Source organism: Ornithorhynchus anatinus, chromosome 4 (assembly GCF_004115215.2).
Source record: "Ornithorhynchus anatinus isolate Pmale09 chromosome 4, mOrnAna1.pri.v4, whole genome shotgun sequence".
Lineage (NCBI taxonomy): Eukaryota > Metazoa > Chordata > Mammalia > Monotremata > Ornithorhynchidae > Ornithorhynchus > Ornithorhynchus anatinus.
The window spans coordinates 60,576,793-60,604,188 of record NC_041731.1 but is presented as its reverse complement, the minus strand read 5'-3'; the positions used below and the strand labels follow the sequence as shown (position 1 = coordinate 60,604,188).

General features: G+C 45.7%; 1 protein-coding gene across 3 annotated transcripts in view; it reads right to left on the bottom strand.

Annotated features, from left to right (window-relative positions):
• The window catches only part of MATN2 (matrilin 2), a 142,355-nt gene that overhangs the window by 43,178 nt on the left and 71,781 nt on the right, over positions 1-27,396 (bottom strand). For all 3 annotated transcript variants that reach the window (XM_029063440.2, XM_029063442.2, XM_029063441.2), the window contains exons 5-8: positions 26,335-26,457; positions 15,244-15,366; positions 7,207-7,329; positions 501-623 (exon numbers count right to left, since the gene is read on the bottom strand). In XM_029063440.2, the coding sequence (XP_028919273.1) occupies positions 501-623; positions 7,207-7,329; positions 15,244-15,366; positions 26,335-26,457 (492 nt within the window). The remainder of the gene's footprint in view (positions 1-500; positions 624-7,206; positions 7,330-15,243; positions 15,367-26,334; positions 26,458-27,396) is intronic.

Here is a 27,396-nt window from a genome sequence, read left to right as displayed (position 1 = left end):
GTTCAAGATAAGTCAAGACACAGTCTCTGTCCTCTCCAGGGCTCACAGTCTTAGTAGGAGGGAGCGCGGGTATTGAATCCCCATTTTACAGATGAAGTAACTGAGGCACAGAGAAGTGAAACGGCTTTCCCAAGGTCACCCAGAGAGCACGTGGCAGAGCCGGGATTGGAACGACCTCCAGGCGGTTGTTCTTTCCACTATGCCACGTGGCTATGAAGGGGGCTCCTATTTCTATCTATCTATTCTATTTATTGCCATCGTTCTCGTCTGTCCAACTCCCCCGATTAGACCGTGCGCCCGTCAAAGGGCAGGGACTGTCTCTATCTGTTACCGATCTGTACATTCCAAGCGCTTAGTACAGTGCTCTGCACATAGCAAGCGCTCAATAAATACTATTGAATGAATGAATGAATGAATAACATCCCCAAGCTCCTCTAGGCCCTAAAAACACAACCCTGGCAGTCAGAAACTAGCCGTCCTCGCTCGGGAGACGCACTCACTTCTGCACGTCTTGCCGTTGGGGTTCAGGACGTAGCCAGGGTGACATCTGCAGTAGAATGCCTCCTCGGTGTTGACGCATTCATGCTCACAACCGTGTCTCCCCAGAGCGCAGTAGTTGATCCCTGCGGAGAATCAGACCAACGGGTCACTATCATCATCGCTAGGTGGGTGGGGATGAGGAGGTGGGAGCGGGGGAAGGTCCACAGAAAAGGGGAAGCAAACTGACCAAACACAACGAGTCAGTGTCCGATTTCTGAATCCTAGGGAAATGGAGCATGGAAGAATCTAATCGTCATTTCTCTACGTGCATTCTAGGGCAACTGTCCGTAATCTGATGTGATTTCTCATTGATAAGCAAGAAGACATTCGCTGTGATTCTCCTTATTCTAAATCAGTGCTGAATATGTGTAAATATACACTTATGCTACTTGTGTATTCTATGTTTCTCTAATTTTTTTTTATGGTATTTGTTAAGTGCTCACTATGTGCCAGACATCATTCTAAGCGCTGGACTAGATACCGGCTAATCAGGCTGGACACGGTCCCTGTCCCAGGTGGGCTCACAAACTTAATCTCCATTTTACAGATGAGGGAACCGAGGCCCCGAGGAGTTAGGTGACGTGCCCAGTGTCACTTAGCAGCTCAGTGGCAGAGACAGGATTAGAACCCAGGTCTTTCTGACTCCCAGGCCCATGCTCTGTCTACTAGGCCATGCTGCTTTTCCTAGGTAACATATATACATGTGTTACATGCTCTGTCTACTAGGCCACGCTGCTTCTCCTAGGTATATGTTGTCAGGTAACATATATACGTGTTACATTGTACTCTCCCAAGCTCTTAGTACAGTGCTCTGCACACAGTCAGCTCTCAATTAAATGAATGAGCGAGTATATACGCGGAGTTGGGACTGAGATAGCTATTCAGGGTTGTCCATTTAATGTCCCCCAAACTGGAAACTCCTTGAGGGCAGGAAATACGTACAACTAAAATCACTGTAAACCACTAACGTCTTGTCCAGTTTTGTGCAACCTGAAAACGCGGTTAGTTTTGAGGTTGGTGATGATGGTGCTCTTGCAGATGTGTCCATCTATCTTGCCCACGCATATTTCTCATCGCATTCTCTGGCTCTTCACTCACCCACTCGACATCCTGGCCGTCGAAGGCCGAACCGTTCAGTGTTCAGAAATTAGCATCCCAGATGAGGACCGGGAGATGTATGCTCCACCCCGGAGGAAAATAGGTCACTCTTGAATTCTCCCAGACTCCTGCTTGGCTCTGGACCTGGAAAGGTCATCAGCTGTCAAGCGGAAAGGTGCACTGCCTTGGCCAGTTGAGGAACATTGGACAAACGAGAAGGTTCCGGTCTCGGCTAAAGTGGAAAGTGGAAGAAGGGACCCCCATTCCGTAGTGCTGCAGAGAGTGTAAATCTGTACTCTGATCGTCAGCCAGAGCTCTGAAACTATCCACGATTGGACTTCTCGCTATGATTCAGTCGTCTGGGCCGCAACGACTGTTTCCACTGCAGTCTGAAACAATAATCACAGAACTGTACGAGATGATAAATTGCACCAAGGGAGGAAGAGAAAACAATTGCTGGACCACTGGGAGACTTTTCCTTCACGTGGTTTTGTCTGTGACTTTTTGCCTTGAAGGGTGGAGAGGCAAAAGGGATACAGGTCCTTTTGGTCTGGACAAGGCTCCACACTCATTTTGCTCCAGATTAAAAATAAATGTCCAGGCTCTCTTCATCTCATTTGTATTGCTATGGTCACTGGAGACATCTCAGGGTTCTTCTAATGGGGTTGAATATTTCCAGTTTTGATTTGTTACCTTGGCCACAGACTACTCCGGAGAAATAATAATAGCGATGGTATTCGTTAAGCATTCACTACGTGCCAGGCACTGTACTAAACGCTGGGGTGGATACAAGCAAATTGGGTTAGACACAGTCCCTGTTCCAGGTGGGGCTCACAGTCTCAAGCCCCATTTTCCAGGTGACGTAACTGAGGCCCAGAGAAGTGAAGTGACTTTCCCAAGGTCACCCAGCAGACGAGTGGCAGAACCGGAATTAGAATCCACGACCGAAAGCTTTCAGCTGAAAGCCGAAGGCTGGGCGAGGCACCCACGTTTGCTTCCAGCTGATATTCACAATTAGCCAACATCGATCCATCAGTGGTATTAAGCGCGTGGGAGACAAGACAGAATTAGGATAAATATTCCCTGCCTATGATGAGTTTATGAGCTCCGAAAGCACAACACTCCACCACTCAAAAGTCTCACAAGAGCTGCCCATTCCTCTCAGCTTCATGCAGAAACTCCTTCCTTAAAGCACTTTATCAGTTCTCTCTCCCCCAGCCTACACATCCTCACACTTCTCCCACTACACCCCATATCACATGCTTTATTTCTTTCACGCCAACCTACTCCCTGGGCCTCATTCTTGTCTCTCCTTCCACTGACCCTCTCCCCGTTCACACCCAGCAGATCGTGGCTCTCCGCAGTTTCAAAGTCAGTCTGAAATCACATCCTACGGGAAGTTTCCCTGATTAAGCTCTCATCTCCCCGTTTTATACATCCCTGACAACTGCTACTTCAGAATTTCTGCCTCTCCCAAGACCTTAGAAGCGCACAGCTCTCCAGTAGCATTTACAGATACATCTTAATACTCTATTGCTTCATGGCACAATGGACAGGGTCCGGGCCTAGGAGTCAGAAGGTCATGGGTTCTAATCCCTGCTCTGCCATTTGTCTGCTGCGTGACCTTGAACAAGTCACTTCACTTCTCTGTGCCTCAGTTACCTCATCTGTAAAATGGGGATTAAGACAGTGAACCCCATGTGAGGCAGAGACTCTTTTCAACCTAATTTGCTTGTACCCACCCCAGCGCTTAGTACAGTGCCTGGCACATAGTAAGCACTTAACAAGTACCATAATTATTATTATTATATTAGTGTCTGTCTTCCTTGCTAGATTATAAACTCCTTGAGGCCAGTCAGTTGTTCAGTCGGTCAATCATACTTATCGAGCGCTCTCTGAGCGCCGAGCAGCAAACTAAGCACTTGGGAGAGTCTGCTATTACAGAGTAGCAGAGGTCATGTCTGTTATACTCTCCCAAGTACTAAATATAGTGCTCGGCACACAGTAAGTTTTCAATAAATATTATTGATCATTTGAGTGATAAATGAAGCTGCATTCGGTGGAATTCAGGACTACAGCCCGGAACTAAATATCGGGTAACAGACAAAGAGGAGAATCACCGTTCTCTGCGTACGGATCCAAGTCAATCATATTTATTAACATCTACCTGATGTAATGCATTACCCCAGGCACTAAAAGCACAGTTCTAAAGGAGGGACATGCAAACTTTTAACTTCAGAGCAAGATACCTTGGATAAAGAGGCAAAATCTGCAACCGCATTTATCCAATCACTTATCCCACGCCGCCTTGATTACCGTATCAGCCTTCCTTGCTGATCTCCCAGCCTCTTCCCACTCCGGTCCATATTTCACTCTGCCGCTCAGATCATTTTTCTACAGAAACGTTCAGGCCATGTTTCCCCTCTCCTCAACAAGCTCCAGTGGTTGCCTACCCATCTCCACATCCAACAGAAACTCCTCACAGTTGGCTTCAAAGCAGTCAATTGCCTCCTCCTACCTCATCTCGCTAGTCTCCTGCTATATCCGAGCCCGTACACTTCATTTCTCTAATGCCAACCTACTCATCGTATCTCTGTCTCTTCTATCTCGTCGCCGACCCCTCGCCCTCGTCCTGCCTCTGGCCTGGACCTCCTCAAACCTGACAGACAATTACTCCTTTCTCCTTCAAAATCTTATTGAAGGCACGTCTCCTCCAAGAGGCCTTCCCTGACTAAGCCCTCCTTTCCTCATTCATCTCCCTATTCCTTCTGTGTCACCCTGACTTGTTCCCTTTATTCATCCCCTCTCCCAGCCCCAAAGCACTTATGTACATATCTGTCATTTATTCATATTGATGTCTGTCTCCCCCCTCTAGACTGTAAGCTCACTGTGGGCAGGGAATGTGTCCGTTATATTGTTGTATTGTACTCTCCCAAGCGCTTAGTACAGTGCTCTGCACACGGTAAGCACTCAATACGACTAACGGCTGCAGTGTTGACCCAAGGGGAGTTTCTTCTGTTTTATGTGATAAGCCCGACATGCATATCCCGGCTCTGCCGCTTGTCAGCTGTGTGACTTTGGGCAAGTCACTTCACTTCTCTGTGCCTCAGTTATCTCATCTGTAAAATGGGGATTAAGACCGTGAGCCCCACGTAGGACAAACCTGATCACCTTGTATCCTCTCCGGGGCTTAGAACAGTGCTTTGCACATAGTAAGCGCTTAACAAATGCCTTCATTATTATTATTAGTCTGTGGGACCACTGTGTCTGTCTGAGCTGAACCTGATCTGTTCCCAGGTATAAGCATTACTCTCACAAATAATTGGAACGGTGGAAAATTTCCACACCTGTAGAAGACTTCCCTTGGGTGCACAAGAGCCATTTGCTCCTCTGGAAAAAGGTGCAAATTTTGCTAGTCTGGAGAACTTAAAGGGGGGTGTGTGTGTGTGTCCATCCTAGCGGAAAACATCTGATTTAATAAAATAATAATTTTGGTATTTGTTAAGTGCTTACTGTTAAGTGCTTACAAGCACCGTTCTAAGTGCTGGGGTAGATACAGGGTAATCAGGTTGTCCCACATGGGGCTCACAGTCTTCATCCCCATTTCACAGATGAGGTACCTGAGGCACCGAGAAATGAAGTGACTTGCCCAAAGTCACCCAGCTGACAAGTGGCAGAGCCAGGATTGGAACCTATGACTCTGGTTCCTAAGCCTGTGCTCTTTCCACTAAGCCACACTGCTTCTATTTTCCTACCTGGTGGATTATGTCCATAGTGGTCCGTGGGGAGTGAAGAGGGCAGAAATCAGATTGAAGGAAGTCGAGAAGGCAGTTGCAGGAAAGGAAGTGGAGTCAGAGGGTACATACAACCCATTATAGGAGTTTGGGCAGGAAAAGGAGCAGGGAGATGAGGTGATAACTGGAGGGTACAGTGGGATCCAGAATACGAAGTGAGATAATCATCAGTTCACATTTAAAACTTCAAAACTGATGGAAATAAAGGTGTAAATTAAATAACATGCTGCCAGAATACTGTAATTCTCATCTACAAAAAAAAAAAAAGGCATGTGACCTAGTCACACATTTCCCACAAGTCAAAAAGCGGGCATTAGGCACTCAATAAATGCTATTAGTAATGCTGATGATGGAATCCTGTCCCAAGAAGTCTTTGAAAACAGAGCTTCCAGCTCTGGCTCTTAAACTCCCGTCTGAATGTCACAGCTCTGGAATTCACCCCTCCATAAGAGAGTTCTGTTCACTTAGGAAGGAGGGACTACGGGAGCCAAAATTGGCTGTGCGAAGCTGACGGGACACTGTTTGTAATTAAAGGCACAACCCAGGATCTGGGATATTGGAAAGACCTCCTCACCGCTCACCAAATCCTAGAAACATTTTATTTTCAGAAAACATTCAAGAGTTCCTCAAGCTATATCGGCTCCTAATCTCCCAGAGAAGCCGCATGGTTTAGTGGAAAGTGGAACATTATCGATTAGACTGTAAGCCCATCAGTGGGCAGGGACTGTCTCTATCTGTTACCGATTTGTACATTCCAAGTGCTTAGTACAGTGCTCTGCACATAGGAAGCGCTCAATAAATACTATTGAATGAATGAATTGTCTCTGTTGTCGAATTGTACATTCCAAGCGCTTAGTACAGTGCTCTGCACATAGTAAGTGCTCAATAATTACTATTGAATGAATGAATGAAAGTGGCTTGGGAGTCAGAGGACGTGAGTTCTAATCCCGACTCCTCCCCTTGTCTGCTGTGTAACCCTGGGCAAGTCACTTCACTTCTCTGTGCCTCAGTTACCTCATCTGTAAAATGGGGATTAAAAATGTGAGCCCCACGTGGGACAACCCGATTACCCTGTATTTACCCCAGTGCTTGAAACAGTGCTTGGCACGTAGTAAGCATTTAAATATCATAATTATTATTATTACTAATCACTCTGCAAGCAATATGAAGCTCTGTACCTCCAGCAGCTCAAGGGGGTAAGCCCATAATAATAATAATAATAATAATAATGGCATTTGTTAAGTGCTTACTATGCCAGGCACTGCATTAAGCGCTGGAGTGGATACAAACAAATTTGGTTGGAAACAGTCCTTGTCCCCCCACGGGGCTCACAATCTTAATCCCCATTTTGCAGAGGAGGTCTCTGAGGCCCAGTGAAGTGACTTGCCCCAGATCACACAGCAGACAAGTGGCAGAGCTGGGATTAGAACTCAGGTCTTTCGGACTCCCAGGCACTAGACCAACTGGTAAATGCTAAAACACAAACCACACACCAGCTACTGGGGACCTGTTAACTGGCCCCTAAATACGCTCCCCCAGGCCAAGCGGTGAGGAGGGAGAAACAGGCCCTGGAAAAGCAGCCCCCGAAAAAGTCTTGAGCCAAACCACAGCTGCTCTTCTTTCAAGAAACAGATCTGTGGGAGCCACTTATTCCTTGGGGGCAACGGGTCAGGAGGTTTAAATCATCTTCGAGTTTCTTTAGGATAACAAGAGCAAGGACAGCCACCTGCATAGCAGGACAGGCCAACCAGCTGCAATCTGCAAGACAACTTACTTCTGCAGGTTTTCTTATCTGGGTTCAGGGTGAACCCTTTCAGGCAGCGACAGGAATAGGAGTCGTCCGTATTAATACACTCTTGCTGACAGCCATGATCCTGGGTGGCACAGTAATCTAATTCTGGGAAACAAGAAACGAAGCGAAGAAAGATTGATATGATATTTGAAAACCAAGCAACTCCCTGTTAACGAACAGCGTTCTTCGATAACCTGTGTTTTTAGCCAATTAATTATAACTGTTGAACACTTAAGTGTGTGCAGAGCACTGCTTTAAACTCTTGGGAGAGTTCAGTATAACACAGTTAGTAGACTCATATCCTGCCCACAAGGAGTTTACAGTCTAGATGGGAAAACAGACGATAATATAAATGATGGCTATGTATATACGTATTGTGGGGTGGAGGGTAGGGTGAATAAAGGGTGCAAATCAATTTAATATGTATTTTGGCTAGAATGGAATTAGGGGTTACTCTTTTTTTTGTGTGGTATTTGTTAAGTGCTTCCTAGGCACTGGGGTAGACACAAGATAATCAGGTTAGATAAAGTCTTAGAAGTAGCAGAGCCAGGATTAGAACCCAGGTCCTCTGACTTCCAGGCCCATGTTCTATCGACTGGCTATGGTGCTTCTCTGACGATGCGCACCTGAGTGAGCTTGTCCTCTCTGAATTTTCAGAGCAACTGCACAGGTGCGTGGATGAGTAGAAGCAGCGTGGCTCAGTGGAAAGAGCCCGGGCTTGGGAGTCAGAGGTCATGGGTTCGAATCCCAGCTCTGCCACTTGTCAGCTGGGTGACTGTGGGCAAGTCACTTAACTTCTCTGTGCCTCAGTTCCCTCATCTGTAAAATGGGGATTAACTGTGAGCCTCACGTGGGACAACCTGATGACCCTGTATCTCCCCCAGTGCTTAGCACATAGTAAGCGCTTAACAAATACCAACATTATTATTAATATTATTATGAGTACTCCAACATAAGTGTTCCTTAGTGCAAGGACCTGCAAGAACAGTCCCTCACCCTCCACCGTGTTTTAAGAGATCAGACTATTCACTTAGAGCCTCTCTGGGGTTGTTTTCAAAGGGAAGGGTAAGGTTTAGGGTTAATGAGATTTTCCCCAATTATCAGGGAAACCAGCCTCTCCTACTCAATAAAGGTGGTGGGAGGTGCTTACACACCTCCGCCCTCCCCACACACAAATAAAAGATGAAGGGACTAGGTGTTTCTGTGGAAACCTGGAATTCTAAGATATAAACCCATTTAAATTTCCTATGACATTCCAAGCAAGTTTGGCTTATTTTCCTCCAAAGCCAACCAAACTCATGGGGACAACTTTAGTCCTTTTCATATGTAAGAAGTTGGATAAATGCTAAATAATAAATTAGGTAAATATGTAAATTATGGTACAGGAGAAAGCCCCTTCCCAAGCAAGCTGACTGGGATGGAGGCCAGATCAAACAAAAAGGAAGAGTTAGGATGATTGAATAAAATTGAGTTTGGCTCTTTTGAGTCATCCCATATCCAATTTTGTCCAGTTACATAAATGTTTCTTTGGATTATTCAAACTAGCCTCGGTTTAGATAACTGGTCTGTCCAGAGCATCGATGCTGGCGTAAAGGATTTGCTACTGCATCTACAACAAACCTATTAGTTGACATTTACAACCAAAGCGCTGCTGGCTCGTAGAGAGACAGCATGGCGCCGTGGCTAGACCACAGGCCTGGGAGGCAGGAGATCATGGATTCTAACGCCGGCTCCGCCATTTGTCTATTGTATGACCTTGGGCAGATCATTTCACTTCTGTGGGCCTCACTTACCTTCATCTGTAAAACGGGAATTGAGACCGTGAGCCCCATGTGGGGCAAGGACCGCGTCCAACCCGATTTGCTCGTATCCACCCCAGTTCTCGGTACAGTGACCGGCACATAATAAGCGCTTAACAAATACCCCCATTATTATTGACATTGTAAACCTACAGGTCAGGTTTGAAATACTCAGACTTTCTAGGAATAAAGGCAGAAGGACCAGCTAACCATTTATCTTGTGAAGACCACTGCTACGGTCTACTGGTTAGGAGCAGGCAGCAAATAATCCTTCAAGGGAGACCTCAAAAACTATTTCCCTGTCAGTGCTGTGGTGTGAAGGGCTCATATTTCTTTCCACGTTACAGTTCTGCGGCTACTGGGCCGCAAAGACCGAATCAGCGGGCGTTGCCTAGATACGGGCATAGGCTGAGCTCGCTCATTCATTCATATTTATTGAGCACTTACTGTGTGCAGAACACTATACTAAGCGCTTGAGAGAACACAATATTAGAGTTAACAGACACATTCCCTGCCCACAACGAACTTACGGTCTAGAGAGTTTACAGTCTAGCGGAGGGGGGTCCAACCTCACTGGATCTAACTGGCTTCCAAATGTCACAGTAGGGCAAACTAGACTGTAAGATCGGTTGCGTGCAGGGAATGTGTTCTCTTGTACTCTTCCAAACAGTTAGTACAGTGCTCTGCTCACAGTAAGCGCTCAATAAATATGATCGACTGACTAGGGCAATGAGGCGGCACTAGGAAGAGGATCCGAGAAGGAGCAGCTACTAAGTGTCATGAGGGAGGGAATCATTCATTCAGTTGTATTTACTGAGTGGTTACTGTGTGCAGAGCACTGTACTAAGCCCTTGGGAGAGAACAATACAACAATAAACCAACACATTCCCTGACAGAGAAGTAGCAGCTACTAGTCAACTAATCAACATGTCGAAAACTGAGCTCTTTATCTTCCCTTCCAAACCCGGTCCTTTCCCTGACTTCCCTGTCCCTGTGGACGGCACCATCATCCTTCCCGTCTCACAGGCTCGCAACCTTGGTGTCGTCCTCGACTCGGCTCTCTCCTTCACCCGACCCATCCTATCCGTCACCGACACCTGCCGGTCTCACCTTCACAGTATCGCCAAGATCCGCCCTTTCCTCTCCACCCAAACAACCATCGTGCTGGTACAAGCTCCCATAATACCCCGGCTGGATGACTGTGTCAGCCTCCTCTCTGATCTCCCTTCCTCCTGTCTCTCCCCGCTCCGGTCTATTCTTCATTCTGCTTCCCGGATCATCTTCCTACAGAAACGGTCTGGGCATGTCACTCCCCTCCTAAAAAACCTCCAGTGGTTGCCTATCAACGACGTGAAACAAAAACTCCTCACTCTTGGCTTCAAAGGTCTCCATCCCCTTGCCCTCTCCTACCTCACCTCCCTTCTCTCTTTCTACTGCCCACCCTGTACACCCTGCTCCTCTGCCGCTCACCTCCTCACGGTACCCCATTCCCGCCTGTCCTGCCGCCGACCCCTGAAGGCCCTCCCTCCTCACCTCCACCATACTAACTCTCTTCCCCTCTTCAAAGCTCTACTGAGAGCTCACCTCCTCCAAGAGGCCTTCCCAGACTGAGCTCCCCCTTTCCCTCCACTCCCCTTCCCTTCCCCCCACCCTCTGCTCCTCCCCCTTCCCTTCCCCCCAGCACTGTGATCATTTGTATACATTATTTATTACTCTATTTATTTTGTAAATGAAGTGTGTATCTCCTTGATTCTATTTATCTTGATGATGTCGTCTTGTTTTGTTCTGTTTGGCTTTGCTGTCTCCCCCGTTTAGACTGTGAGTCCGTCACTGGGCCGGGATTGTCTCTGTTGCCGAATTGTACATCCCAAGCGCTTAGTACAGTGCTCTACACATAGCAAGTGCTCAATAAATACTATTGAACGAATGAATGAAATTGGGCAGGACTCTCCCACTGTCTCCTCTCTCCCTTTCCCTCTGCTCAGGGCCTGCTGGCATCTGGCAAAAGAGGAATTACAGACAATGAGGTGGGTATTGCATGTTCAGGGACGATTTATGTGATCGTCATCACCATCAGTAGAAAACACGTCTGCCAAATCTGTTATAGTGTACTCTCCTAAGCACTTGGTATAGTGATCTGCAACCAGTAATAATAATAATAATGGCATGCGTTAAGAGCTTACTATATGCCAAGCACTGTACTAAGTGCTGGAGTGGATAGAAGATCGTCAGGTCCCACATGGGACTCACGGTCTAAGTAGGAGGGAGCACAGATACTAAATCCAGGGCTCAGTACAATGCTTGGCACATAGTAAGCACTTCACAAGTGCCATTTAAAAAAAAGAATCCCCATTTTGCGGAGGAGGGAACTGAGGCACAGAGGCATTAAAGCCCAAGATCACACAGCAAGCATATGGCAGGGCCCGGGGTTAGAACCCAGGTCCTCTGACTCCCAAACCCATGCTCTTTCCCGTAGGCCACACCACTTCCCTATTTGTATTATGTAGCGTGGCTCAGTGGAAAGAGCCCGGCCTTTGGAGTCAGAGTTCATGGGTTCGAATCCCGGCTCGGCCACTTGTCAGCTGTGTGACTTTGGGCGAGTCACTTAACTTCTCTGTGCCTCAGTTCCCTCATCTGGAAAATGGGGATTAAGACTGTGAGCCCCACGTGGGACAACCCGATTCCCCTGTGTCTACCCCAGCGCTTAGAACAGTGCTCGGCACATAGTAAGCGCTTAACAAATACCAACATTATGTGCCAGACACTGTATTAAGCACTGGGATAGAGACAAGCTAATCACGAACCCTATGGGGCTCTTGGTCTTAATCCCCATTTTACAGATAAGGTAACTGAGGTGCAGGAAAGTTAAGTGATTTGCTCAAGTCACTTTAGTGTTCCCACCACTTGTCTGCTGGGTGTCCTTGGGCAAGTTACTCAACTTCTCTGTCCCTGAGTTACCTCATCTGTAAAACTGGGATTAAGACTAGGATCCCCATGTGGGACAATGACTGTGCCCCACCTAATTAGTTTGTGCCTATCCCAGTGCTTAGTACAGTGCCTAGCACATAGTAAGCATTTAACAATACCATTAAAAAAAGTGATAGAGCTGGGATTAACTTGGATTAATTGCATTGGATTGGATTAATTGGATTGGATTAATAATAATGTTGGTATTTGTTAAGCGCTTTCTATGTGCCGAGCACTGTTCTAAGCACTGGGGTAGACATAGGGGAATCAGGTTGTCCCGCGTGGGGCTCACAGTCTTAATCCCCATTTTACAGATGAGGGAAATGAGGCACAGAGAAGTTAAGTGACTTGCCCACAGTCACACAGCCGACAAGTGGCAGAGCTGGGATTCGAACTCATGAGCCCTGACTCCAAAGCCCGTGCTCTTTCCACTGAGCCACGCTGCTTCTCTAATTAATCCCTTAATTAGAGATTAGAGATTAGAGATTAATCCCTTGTGGGCTGGGCACCCGTATCTTAATTTCATTTAATTACTCCAGAGTTTAGTACAGTGCTTTTTTATTGTAAACTCTCAACAAATTCTTGTAATACTATTACTGTTATTAATAACAATAAAAGAATGAGAGGATTGATACAAGTGATGTGCATAAGGAAATAAATGAAAGGGGAGTCAGGGATGACAGGAATCGAGAGTATGTGAGGAAGGTGTCATTGTTCATTCAATCATATTTATTGAGCACTTACTGTGTGTAGAGAGCTGTACTAATCACTTGGGAAGAGTACAATACAGCAATAAACAGACATTTCCTTGTTGATGGCAATGTGAAAGTTATTAATCAGTCAGTGGCATTTGTTGAGCACTTCCTATACACACAGGTTAAGCACTTTGTTGAGTACGATAGAGTTGGCAGACATGATCCTTGCCCATGTGGATTTATCACCCTACTTATTTTGTTAATGAGATGTACATCCCCTCGATTCTATTTATTGCTATTGGTTTTGTCTGTCTGACTCCCCCGATTAGACTGCGAGCCCATCGATGGGCAGGGATTGTCTCTGTTGCCGAACTGTCCATTCCAAGCGCTTAGTACAGTGCTCTGCACATAGTAAGCGCTCAATAAATACTATTGAATGAATGAATGAATGAATGTGGAGCTTGCAGTCTTCAGGAACGGGATCTAGTGGGAAAGCACTGCTTATTTTTACAAGTTAGAACAGACCAACATCAGAAGTCAGAGGATACTTTTTCCCAAACCTAGCACAAAGAAAGGAATCAGGCACTTTAGCCTGGTAATTCAACAGGATCCTGCTTGACAAGGGGGAAGGAGAGCGATATCCTGCTCTGCACCCAGTAAGCGCTCAATAAATATGATTGAATGAATATCAACACCACTCTGGCAGGTTCTTTTCGGTTTAAACCGTGTCTCTGCATCTCTGAAGTAGAAGACCTGGAATGACTGAGATGAGCTTCCAGGGGCATTGACAAGTCTATTCTCCATCTACACCCACTCTCTTGGAGAATTCATTTGCTCCCACGGCTTCAATACCACCTCTAGGCAGATACATCTACATAAGTCTACATCTCCAGCCCCGATCTCTCTCCCTGTCTGCAGTCGCATATGCAGTCTCATATTTCCTCTTGCCTCCAAGACATCTCTACTTGGATGTCCTCCCATCGCCGCAAGCTTAACATATCCAAAACAGAACTCCTTATCTTCCCAGTCCAATCCTTTCCCATCACCCACATGACTTTCCCATCACTGTAGATGGCACCACCATCCTTTCTGTCTCACAAGCCTGTAACCTCGGTATCATCCTTGACTCCTCACTCTCATTCGACCCGCCTATTCAATCCATCATTAAATCCTGTCTGTCCCACCTTCGCATCATCGCTAAAGTCTGCCTTTTCCTCTCCATCCAAACTGCTACTGTGTTGGTATAGTCGCTCATCCTCTCCCACCTGGATTTCTGCATCAGCCTCCTGCTGACCTCCAAACCTTCCGTCTCTCCCCACTCCAGTCCACATTTCTCTCTGCCTCCTGCATCATTTTTCTACAAAAACTTTCAGGATATGTCACCCCACTCCTCAAAAATCTCCATTCGTTGCCCATCCACCTCCACATCAAACAAGAACATCTCACCATTGGCTTTAAAGCAGTCCACCACCTTGCCCCCTCCTACCTCACCTCACTATTCTCCTACTACAACCCAGCCGGTAAACTTCGCTCCTCTAGGGCTAACCCTTTTACTATGCCTCCATCTCGCCTATCTCACTGCCGACCCCTTGTCCATGTCCTGCCTCTGGCCTGAAATTCCCTCCCACGTCAAATCCGACAGACAATTACTCTCCCCTCCTTCAGAGCCTTAATGAAGGCACATCTCCAAGAGGCCTTCCCAGTCTAAACTCCCTCTTTCGTCTTCTCCCACTCCTTCTGCACTGCCCTGACTTGCTCTCTTTGTCCTTCCCCACTCCCAGCTCTACAACTCTCATGTACAGATCTGTCATTTATTTATTTCTATTGTCTGAGTCTACCCCTCTAGACTGTAAACTTGTGGGCAGGGAACATGTCTCTTTATTCTTGTATTGTACTCTCCCGAGTGCTTAGTACAGTGCTCTGCACACAGTAAGCGCTCAATAAATATGAGTTCATGAATGAAAAGAGTTCATCACAATAATTCACTGCTACTTACTGAGTGCTCAAGTGTGCAAAGTACTGTACTAAATGCTTGGGAGAGTACAATACAATGCAGTTAGACATGTTCCCTGCCCAGAAAGAGCTTACAGTCTAGAGGAGCTTATGAAAAGGTACATGCACAGATAATAAAATACAATTTTTCACCACCTGGACAGGGGATGGAGAAACAAAGATATTTCTCTTTTCTTGAAGGCGGTCAATCATATTTATTGAGTGCTTACTGTGTGCAGAGCACTGTACTAAGTGCTTGGGAGAGTACAATACAACAATAAACAGACACATTCCCTGTCCTCAACAAGCTTAGAGTCTAGATGGGGAGACAGACGCTAATAAAAATAAAAAAAAAATGACAGATATGTACATAAGTGCTGGAGGGCTGGGAGGGAGGATGAATAAAAGGGAGCGAGTCAGGGCGATGCAGAAGGGAATGGGAGAACAGCGATCATCTCTAATAATTCTACTGTACTCTCCCAAGCCCTTACTACAGTGCTCTGAAGGTGTTCAGTAAATTTTACTGATTCCTTTCCTTCCACCTTCCCCGCACCAAAATAACTTACTGCTGCATGTTCTTTGGTCGGGGTTCAAGACAAACCCTTGATGGCATTTACACTGGTAGGAATTATCTGCGTTCACACACTCGTGTTGACAGCCGTGGTTTTCTGAAGAGCAGTAATCTACAACTGAATAAAACAAAAAAGGGGAGAGAAATGAAGATGTTGAGTTCAACCGGCAACTGGATCAGAAATGTCTAACGCTTATGTGCACCATCTGTGAAGACCACAGCATAATGAGACCAAATGTTGCATTTGACACATTAATGGGCTAGTCGTGTAAACCCCGACCCCCAAAACAGACATCCTGCGGGTCAACTTCTCATCAAACAGCTTGAAATCCTTCTTCGTTCTTCCTCTGCTCACCAGTCTGAAATCTATCTTTGCTAGTCTTTTGCACAACCCTGTAATGATGAGCATATATGAGTTCATTTTTTTTGCTGGAGACCTACATATAGCACACCTCTAAATGATAGTCTGTAAAAAAGAGTTTATTTTACTTGTTTTTCCTCCAGTTCTTACAGATCTGTCACAGAGAGGGATGGTTTGGGCTTTCTTTCAAAGGTAATCCTTAGGTTCGAACCACAAAGCTTCCCTTTAAGATAATGAAACTACCCATTCTTAGTATCTTGTAGTCCTCTAGACTGTAAGCTCCTTGTGGGCTGGGAACATGTCTACCAACCTTTTTTTTTATGGTATTTGTTAAGCACTTAGTATGTGCCAGGCACTGTTCTAAGTGTTGGGGTAGGTACAAGGTAATCAGGTTGGACACAGTTCCTGTCCCACATGGGGCTCACAATCTTAATTCCCCCATTTTACAGATGAGGTAACCGAGGCACAGAAGAGTGAATTTATTTGCCCAAGGTCCACAGCAGACAAGTGGTGGAGACGGGATTAGAACCCAGGTCCTTCTGATTCCCAGACCCATGCTCTATCTACCTGGTAATGCTGCTTCTCTGTTGCATCGTACTCTCTCAAGTACTTAGTACTGCGGAAAGAGCCTGGGCTTCGGAGTCAGAGGTCATGGGTTCGACTCCCGGCTCTGCCACTTGTCAGCTGTGTGACTGTGGGCGAGTCACTTCACTTCTCTGGGCCTCAGTTACCTCATCTGTAAAATGGGGATTAAGACTGTGAGCCTCACGTGGGACAACCGGATTACCCTGCATCTACCCCAGTGCTTAGAACAGTGCTCTGCACATAGTAAGCGCTTAACAAATACCAACATTATTATGAAACCCTCAATAAATACCGCCAATTGATTGATTAGGGTCTCAGGCACCAGTGGGAAAAAGGACAGACACTCTTCCCATCTATTTCGCTTTACAATGAAACACACTCAAATAAATTCCCAACCAAAGAGCCCAGCAGTCTTGGTCACTCTAAATATTAATCACAATGTACTGGCCTTTCTCTGGTATTCTTTCAGATGCCAACAGATAATAATAATTATAATTGTGGTATTTGTTAAGCATTTACTCTGTGCCAGGCACTGAACTAAGCACTGCGGTAGATCCAAGGTAATGGGGTTGGACACAATACTTGTCCCATAGAGGGATCACAGTCTTAATCACGTGTACTCATGCTTAGAGATGTCAACTCTTCATTTTGAGTGGAGAGCTTTAAAAGAGGTAGGGATTTTTTATTTTTGTGCAGGGGGAGAGATGAGGAACGGGAGGAGACAGACTTCAAGGAGCTAATGGGGATAAAACTACCAGTTTGGGTCTTTTCGGCCTGACTGGAAACTCTCGGGTCTTGTCAGAGACTTGGGATGAGAAAATCTGGACGTCCAACTGAGGAAGACTTCCATAAAACAAGGAAGGGCTCTATCTGATTTGCTTGTATCCACCCCAGCACTTAGTACAGTGCCTGGCACATAGTAAGCACTTAACAAATGCACTTAGCACAGTGCTCTGCACATAGTAAGTGCTCAATAAATACTACTGAATGAAATGCCATAATTATTATTATTAGTATCCCACCATTCATCTGGTCCCCCGAGTCACAGTCTCTCCGTCTCCAGCGAAGCCCACCCCTTCACAGCCAGAGGGGAAAAGCAATCTCCTGGTGCCCTTGAGGGCTTGGTAACTGTGACGCTCCCAACACTCACCAAGTCCTCAGAGTTACTCTGATCTTGGGCAAGTCACTTAACTTCTCGGTGCCTCAGTTACCTCATCTATAAAATGGGGATTAACTGTGAGCCTCACATGGGACAACCTGATTACCCTGTGTCTACCCCAGCATTTAGAACAGTGCTCTCCACATAGTAAGTGCTTAACGAATAGCAACGTCATTATTATTATTATTATCATTATTTTGACATCTGGCATTTGAGTCACCTCACCTGCCTAGAAGAAAAAAAAACTTCCTTCCCAAATGAACTACCTTCCTAAAGAACAAATCGATCAATCACTGATATTGGGGAAGCACTGGGGAAGCAACGTGGCCTAGTGGATAGAGCACGGAACTGGGAGTCAAAAGGTCCTGAGTTCTAATTCCGACTTCATCACTTGTCTGCTGTGTGACCTTGGGCAAACCACTTCACCTTTCTGTGCCTCAGTTATCTCATTTGTAAAATGGAGATTGAGAATGGGAGCCCCATGGGGGACAGGGGCTTTGACTAACCCAATTTGTTTGTATCCACTCCAATGCTTAGTACACTGCCTGGAACATAGTAAATGAGGATGGGGATGAAGACTGTGAGCCCCATGTGGGACAGGAGGCAGGAAGGTCAGCGAGAAGGCCGAAACAGGAGTCAAGGCAGGATATTAATCAACATAGTAGCAGTTTGGATGGAGAGAAAGGGCAATTTTAGCCACGTTCTGAAGATACAACCGACACGATTTGGTGATAGATGAATATGTGGATTGAATGAAAGAGATGAGTCAAGGATAATACCAAGGTGAAAGGCTAGGGAGATCATGAGGAGAGTTGTGCTGTCTACACTGATGGGAAGGATTTGGAGAAGTCAGCGATATGCTGAAACATCTGAAGCATTTTAAAAACATACATTCTACATAAAATGCTCATTAAATGTGGTGGGGTTTTTCTATGGTATTTGTTTAGCACTTACTATGTGTCAGGCACTGTGCTAAGCACAGGGATAGTAGATACAAGATAATCAGGTTGGACACAGTCCTTGTCCCACTTAGGACTCACAGTCTTAATCCACATTTTACAGATGAGGTAACAGGTACAGAGAAGTGAAGTGACTTGCCTAAGGTCACACAGCAGACAAGTGGAGGGAACAAGATTAAAACCCAAGTCCTGGGACCACACTACTTCTCACTGATTCCCCCCGTTACTTCTCCCATCCCCAAACTTGCCTAAAACACAATTTATCTGGCACTAAACCGAGCAGGTTTGGCCAGATCGTCATCATCATCAGTGGTATTTATCGAGCACTTACTATGTGCGGAGCACTGAGCTAAACGTTTGGGAAAGTACAATGAAACAGAGTCAACAGACAGATTCCCTGCCCACAAGCACTTAGTACAGTGTCTAGCACATAGTAAGCGCTTAACAAATTCCATAATTATTAAGGAGTTTACAGTCTATGTTCTCTGAGGGTTTCTGTGCTCCTACTGAGGCCCTTCTTGCCGGGACTGTGAGGAGGGTAGTGGCCACAAGTATAAGAGGGGTTAATTTCTACAGGAACTTGGAGAAACCCAGAACTAGGAACTCCAGGGACAGATGCTAAAAAGCAAGATCGATACAATGATGACACCTCTCTAAAGAGGCACGTTATAGGGATGCAACGTTCCGCTTAAATAACAGTGATTTATGGGGCTTTTCCGCACCACATTTGTCAGCTGGGTAGAAAAGAAGCAAAGGTGGGGAATTGAGTGAACGAATGAATGGCAGAACGATCGGCTGAAATGGTTCTTCTAAAGGTGGACTCATCCATCTTTGAGACAGTGAAGATTAAGGTTTTCCAAATTCACTGGAATAATACACCTACTCCTTGCCTCTTTTCTCCTCCAGCAGATATTCTGTGCCTTTGCTAACTTCCTTCAATCATAAAAAATCATACTCATGTCAACTGACTTGGACCCAGCCAGGGCTAGTCTGGTTCCATACTTCAACCGCACCTGGATTTTCCCAGGACTCAATTCTTTCTCAGAATAAACTCTTATGTAATTTTTCTCTTGCAACTTGTCAGCATTTCCCTTAAGGCACACAAAAAAGTTTTCTTATTATTATTTTGCTTCAACTCACAGAAGTTGAAACCAAAGGACCTGGATTGGGTGTCTGTCCATGTTGTAAGAAATAATTCAGCAAGCTGGAAAAGGCATTTTTATTACAAGGTAACGTAAACTTGAGATTTAAATCTCAGGATATTAAATTCCATCACATTCCCCTGATTCCAGTAGGGATTCATCTGCATCCTGCATCACAGTAGCAGAAACAGAGAACTTTTTTAGAAGAAACATATGGATTCTAAAGGCTGCTGATGCTCAAATAACAGTGACAGATCCAGTGTTACAATCCCAACTCTGCTACTTGTCTGCTGTGTGATCTTGGGCAAGTCACTTAGCTTCTCTGGGCCTCAGTTACCTCATCTGTAAAATGGGGTTAAGACTGTGAGCCCCACATGGGACAACCTGATGACCTTGCATCTACCCTAGTGCTTAGAACAGTGCTTGGCACATAGGAAGCGCTTAACAGATACCATTATTATTATTATTATATTATTATTACAAGAAAGAACCCTTACTTAAAGTCATTTCTGAAGCGAACACAGAGACTTTTCATTTGTGGGTTTTGTTCACTTTACTTTCTGTTTCACAATATGAGGGAAAGAAAAACCAGCATATGACAGGGAACCCATATTTATGGGATCATCATCATCAACAACAGTGGTATTCATTGAGAAGAAGCAGAAGAAGAAGACAGAGAAGCAGCGTGGCTCAGTGGAAAGAGCACGGGCCTGGGGAGTCAGAGGTCATGGGTTCTAATCCCGGATCACTTCTCTGTGCCTCAGTTATCTCATCTGTAAAATGGGGATTAAGACTGTGAGCCCCACGTGGGACAATGAGATCAGTTTATATGCCCCCCGCGTTTAGAACAGCGCTTTGCACATAGTAAGCACTTAACAAATACCATCATTAGAGAAGCACGAGCCCCACGAGGGACAACCTGATCGCCTTGTATCTACCCCAGTGCTTGGCACATAGTAAGCGCTTAACAAATACCATCATTATTATTATTATTAATGAGCACTTACTATGAGCACTGGACTGAGCACTAGGGAGACGACAATACAACAGAGTTCATTCATTCATTCATTCAATCGCATTTATTGAGTGCTTACTGCCAACACTGTACTAAGCACTTGGAAAGTACAATAGACCAATAAAGTCTGACAATCCCTGCCCACAACAGGCTTACAGTCTAGAGCGGGAGACAGACATTAAGATAAATAAATAATTTATAACATACAATTTGAAGATATGGTAAAGGTGGCGTTGACTTTTGCTACTGCTGAAGGGGCTGGATTCCCTCCAGGGAGATGCAGAGCTGGGCAACATAGGAAAGAAATGGGCGGCCAATGTGTCTTTTGCTCCTGTTGTACTTTCCCAAGCACTCAGTATAGTCTGCCACACTAAGTAGTGGCTTAATAAGCCACTTCACGGTTCTGGGCCTCAGTTACCTCATCTATAAAATGGGGATTAAGACTGTGAGCCCCATGTGGGACAACCTCATTACCTTGTATCTACCCCAGTGCTTAGAACAGTGCTTGGCACATGGTAAGCCCTTAAAAAATATCATCATTATTATCATTAGTACCATTACTATACCTATTAATGCTTGATTTCAATAGGGTTGACTCCATTTGTGGTATTGTCCTTTCCGAATAAGAAAGAGTAAGTAGACTTGGCAGGAATTTCTTTTTCCATCTCTCCTCTCATATGTCCACACATATGCCTACACCCACTGGGCAAGTTACTTCATTTCTCTGTGCCTCAGTTCCCTCATCTGTAAAATGGGGATTAATTCCTTGAGCCCTATGTGTGACATGGACTGTGTCCAGCCTGATTAGTTTGTAACTACCCCACCGCTCAGTACTGTAATAATCATAATAATTTTGGTATTTGTTAAGCGCTTACTATGTGCCGAGCACTGTTCTAAGCGCTGGGGTAGGTACAGGGTAATCAGGTTGGCCTACATGAAGCTCACAGTCTTAATCTCCATTTTATAGATGAGGTAAGTGAGGCACCGAGAAGTTAAGTGACTTGCCCAAAGTCACAAAGCTGACAGATGGCGGAGCCGGGATTAGAACCCATGACCTCTGACTCCCAAGCCTGTGCTCTTGCCACTGAGCCACACTGCTTCAAACCCACCCCACTGCATAGTATAGTACATACAGTAGTACACAGTACTTTGCACACAGTAAACGCTCAATAAATGCGACAATGAATGAAGGAATGGCTTAGGTGTAGTTAGAATATTATTTTTTTCCTATTATGCGGGTGATTCCTTTTACCAGGATTTACTTCCTGGTATAAAACCTCCTGCCAAAAGAGTGAGAACTTGGCTGAAGATCCCCTTTAGGAAAGGCAAATATCCCACCCGCTCCCCACCTAATGAAGGAACACTTTCCTGGCAGAGAGAAAGGGAGCGATGAGAAGAGCTTTGCAAGCAGAAATGGTGATAGACCATCCATTAGGGTCGGGGCCCGGAGGATGGGAGGAAATTGTCAACTATTTCACATACTTGATTCAACTCCTACCATACTGTACAAAGACATGTTTGACAGACAAAGTTTAAAGTCCAAAAGATCCAGAAATTCCTCCCTTCTGAGGCAAGGCTAATGGAAAAAAAGAACTGTTTCGGGAGGACAGGCATTTAAGAGTCAGCAACCCATACACTGACCAGTTCAGGCGTGGAAGCTCATAATTGCATCTAATTGGCTGCATCGGCCTTGATATCCTGGTAAAAGGAATCACTCACATAATAGGAACAAAATAATATTCTAACTACGCCTAAGCCATTCCTTCATCCATTCATTGTCGCATTTATTGAGGCTGCAGATGTGGGGGTGAATGCCCGTGAAACTCCTCAGCCGTCAAATGGAAATACCATAACCACGGGCATCCATGACATCAGGGACAAGAGGTTAAACTACAGAGAACCGGACCTGAGCCTGCCAGCCGATCTCTACTAAAATGGGAAGAAACATTTCTCCAGCAAGGAGAGAAATGAGTCAGTGGCGAGGGAAAAACTAAAGTCAAATTCATGCAAACGGTAAAAAGATGGAGATTGAAGGGCTTGAATTTGAACAGAGACCATGGTCGTAAATCTGGAATAGGAGCCAATACCAGCGAGCCGCTATTATGGAAGTCGTAGCCACCAGAAAATCAGCTTGGGCTTATCTTCTGACGTGGTGGAGGCGGGAGGGGAGAGGCCCACTTAGTCTTTTACAGCAGGGAAAGACTAATCCATGACCAGTCATCCTACATTAGGAGGTAATGCTGCATATCGTACTCACTGGTCTGGTCACCCCGGGTGTTGTCACAAAAATCCGGCTTTTGGCTGAGGTGGCCATGATAGTGGCAAGTCCAGTATAGAGAGAGGCCACAGAGGGAAGATGAAAATCTACAGCTGATGTAGGTACCATCAGCTGCCAGGAGCTCCTGGGGCACAGCCAGTAATAGTAATAACTGTGCAATTTAAGTGCTTACTATGTGCCAGACACTGTACTAAGCGCTGGGACGAATACAAGCAAATCAGGTTGGACACAGTCCCTGTCCCATGTGGGGCTCACAGTCTCAATCTCCATTTTAAAGATGAGGTAACTGAATCCCAGAGGAGTGAAGTGACTTGCCGAATGTCACACGGCAGACAAGTGGCAGATCTGGGTTTAGAACCCATGACCCTCAGACTCCCAGGTCCGTGCTCTATCCACTCCTCCTTCTCTGCAGCTACTGGGGACAACTGCATCAACTGTAGTTCCTTTTTCCTATTTGTCTCTGCTGCCAAAGACATCTGTTTCGGAGAGTAGGCATTTCTCAGAGTGGGAATTTGAGAAGTGTGTCTGTGTGAGTGTGAATGTGTGTCTGCCTCCGATCGATCCATCAGTGGTACTTATTGGGTCCTTACTGTGTGCGGAGCACTGTACTAAGCACTTGGGAGAGTCTAATACAACAGGGTTGGTAGATGCATTCCCTGCTCACAGTGAGGTCTGAGTGTGCTCTGTGTCTGTCTCCCCGCTTTAGACTGTAAGCATGGGTTGGCTTGAGTTGCCAACTCTATTGCAGTATAGTGTTGTTCTGCACACAGTGAGCACTCAATAAATCATACATAGGTTGATTAACTGTTCCCTCTAGACTGTAAGCTCAGTGTTGGCAGGGAATGTGGCTACCAACTCTGTTATATTGTAGTACAGTGTTCCTCACACAGTAAGCACTCAATAAATACTTATATAGACTGTTCCCTCTAGACTGTAAGCTCAGAGTGGGCAGCGAATGCATCGACCAATTCTTTTATGTTGTGCTTTCCCAAGGGCTTAGTACAGTGCTCTGAACACACTAAGCACTCAATAAATATGATCGATTTCTTGATGGGGGTCCCTCTTTTTCTCTATTTTTCCTGACTTTCACACAATTTCCCTCTCCCATGCCTCCCAACGCCATATTATAGGACTATTGCCCCAACTTTTGGGAAGCTCTGCTCTTATCCCCTGCCGAGTTCCGGAAAATAAACAGGGAACCAAACCCCTTAGACAGGGAATCCATAGCTGCTGATTTAGCCCTTTGGAGGAAGAACCTGGCAGGGGTCCCGTGTAAGTCTTAAAACTACAGACTTTACTAGCAGTTCCCTCCGAGTATCCTGGGACTGAAGGAAAACCTGTGTCATAGCAGCAGCCCTGACTCCTCAGGCAGGCCTTGGAAAGTCATCAGCCTTCTGCTAGGATTCCCTCTCTTCTCTTCCCCTCCCACGTCCACTCCCACACCTTGTCCGATTTTGTTGGAAACAGACCTGAGAGGAAGCTTGGCCCAGAGGATTAGAACATGATGCTGAGATCGTAATGGTGAGGCTTCTCTGGTCTGGTCATTGCACAGTCTCCAGGAGGCCTAGAAAGGCCTCCTGCCCATCAGTGACCAGGGAGGGAGGACAGTGGAGTGGGAAGACAGGCAGAAATGGTGCCCAATAGCACAAATCTCATCTATCTCACCACCAACCTCTCGCCCGTGTCTTCCCTCTGGCCTGGAACACCTCTCCCCCCGCCCCACCTTCTCTAACAATTACCCAAAACCTTATTGAAGACACGTCTCCCCCAAGAGGTCTTCCCTGACTAAACCCTCCTTTCCTCTTCTCCCACTCCCTTTTCCGTCACCCTGACTTGCTCCCTTCATTCAACGCCCCCTCCCAGCCTCACAGCACTTACGTACACATCTATAATTTATTTATATTAATGTCTGTCTCCCCCTCTAGTCTGTAAGCTCGTTGTGAGCAGGGAATGTGTCTCTTGTTATAGTGTACTCTCCCAAGAGCTTAGTACAGCGCTCTGCACATGGTAAGCACTCAATAAACACAACTGATTCAGATAAACTCATCACTGGGGCTCCCAGAGGGGTTCGAGACCTGTTCTCCCATTCTCCCACCCGTCTTCACGACCGAGAAGTCCGGCAAGACAGAAACTTCCTTGTTTTCTATGATGTGCCACCTGAATGTATTGGAAAAAAAACAAAACAACCTCTAGGCTGTCCAGGGAGTCCTTGAAGCTACAAAAGTCAGAGACTTTGCAGTTGCTGAGTCATTGCTGTTTTCTCACTTTTGGAAATTATTGAAAAGAATCTTTCTTGTATTGTTACATTTTTCAATACAGCAATGTCTTTCTAACGCTTTTATCTGCAGCATGAACACAAGAAGCAGAGAGAAGCAGGAGAACAAAGAGAAGCACTGTGACCTCGTGGATAGAGCACAGGTCCGGGAGTTGGAAAGACCTGGGTTCTAATCCCAGCTCCACCACCTATCTGCTGTGTGACCTTGGAAGCCACTTCACTTCTCTGTGTCTCAGTTTCCTGGGGATTATGGCTGTGAATTCCACGTGGGAATCACATGTGGGACTGGACTGTGTCCAATCTGAATAATTTATATCTATCCCAGAGCTTAGAACAGAGCCTGGCACATAAGTACGTAAATACCACAAAAGCTGTGTGACTTTGGGCAAGTCACTTAACTTCTCGGTGCCTCAGTTACCTCATCTGTAAAATGGGGATTAAGTCTGTGAGCCCCACGTGGGACAACCTGATTCCCCTGTGTCTACCCCAGCGCTTAGAACAGTGCTCGGCACATAGTAAGCACTTAACAAATACCGACATTATTAAATAGAGAAGCAGCGTGGCTCAGTGGAAAGAGCATGGGCTTTGGAGTCAGGGCTCATGAGTTCGAATCCCAGCTAGCCACTTGTCGGCTGTGTGACTGTGGGCAAGTCACTTAACTTCTCTGTGCCTCAGTTCCCTCATCTGTAAAATGGGGATTAAGACTGTGAGCCCCACGTGGGACAACCTGATTCCCCTATGTCTACCCCAGCGCTTAGAACAGTGCTCCTGAACCAAAGGAGGCATTTAAACTCCCTCTTCAACCCTTGCTGGATCCACTTAGATGGCGTTCCACCCTTCCACTGCCACGTTCTTCGGACGGAAACCCAACCCAAAGATACGATATTTCAATAACTCTTCCTGAGGTGGTTCTGATCCCTGTCGACAGTCCAGCATACGTTATGGAAAAGTTCATCATCAACCACCCATATATAAAACAGACACTCCCGCTCTCTTCCGGATCGAGTTATACTGAATAGACTCTATGGCTAGAAAATAATTTCCTGGTCGCGAATAGGTGAGACAGTTCCACTTTTCAAGTTCTTTCATCAGAGGAGGATTCCAAGGTAGGGAAAATAGGGCAAAGTAGTTATTAGCTAAGCTCCAGAAAACCCACCCTAGAATATAATACCATAACCAAGGGACCAAAAGTACCGGTTTGTTAGAAGAGAAACAGTCTTCCAGCCTCTCTCTTTTCACAATCTTCAGCTCTATATCTCTTTATCAACTTGAGTTAATAAAGATGATGTTGATGTTTAGAGTGAATACTTACTAACGCATCTCTTTCCATCTTCGCCGAGCGTGTAACCGTCAAAACACTGGCAGACGTAGGAACCAGGCATGTTCACACAGATCTGCTCGCAGGCATGGTTCTGTTCCTCACACAGGTCCTGAGCTGAAAAAAAACAAAAACATGAGTTCATTACAATAAGTCTCGTCCCTAAAGGGATTTCAAAGCACAGACAAGTAGAATGAACCGGAAAATTCCACCCAGGGATTTACTCAGTCATATTATTGTCCCCATTTTGCAGGTGGAGAACCTGAGTGAGGGATCACTAAGCAGGCTTAGTGGAAAGAGCCCGGGCTTGGGAGTCAGAAGTCATGGGCTCAAATCCCGGCTCTGCGACTGTGGGCAAGTCACTTCACTTCTCTCTGCCTCAGTTCCCTCATCTGTAAAATGGGGATTAACTGTGAGCCTCACGTGGGACAACCTGATTCTCCTGTATCTACCCCAGCACTTAGAACAGTGCTCTGCACATAGTAAGTGCTTAACAAATACCAACATTATTATTATTCATTCTCTGGCCCAGCCCCAGCCATTTTTTAATATATATATGGTATTTTTTTAGCGCTTACTTGTGCCAGGCACTATACTAAGTGCTGGTTTAGATGCATGCTAATCAGTTCAGCTCTCACATGGGCTCATAGTCTTTATCCCCATTTTACAGATGAAGTAGCAGAGGTCCAGAGAAGTGAAGAGACTTGCCCAAGGTCACAGAGCAGATAAGTGGTGGTGCTGGGATTAGAACCCAGGTCCTCTGACTCCCAGGCCCGGGATCTATCCACTAGACCACACTGCTTCTCCATCAGTGTCAACAGCAGTCTAAAGACCGAGCTTCTGCCCGTCAAGCTTACAGGGCCGTCCTGAGAGAAACTGAACACTGAAGTGTGCTTTTTGGGGTGTTGCCATGGCCCACTATCAGTAATAATTATGAGGATGAAGGCAATCGTAATAATGATAATTTTGGCTTTAAGCACTCACTCTGTGCCAAGCACTGCACTCTCTAACCAACCAATTCCCAAATTTTCTTCTCCAGCCCTGATCACTCTCTGA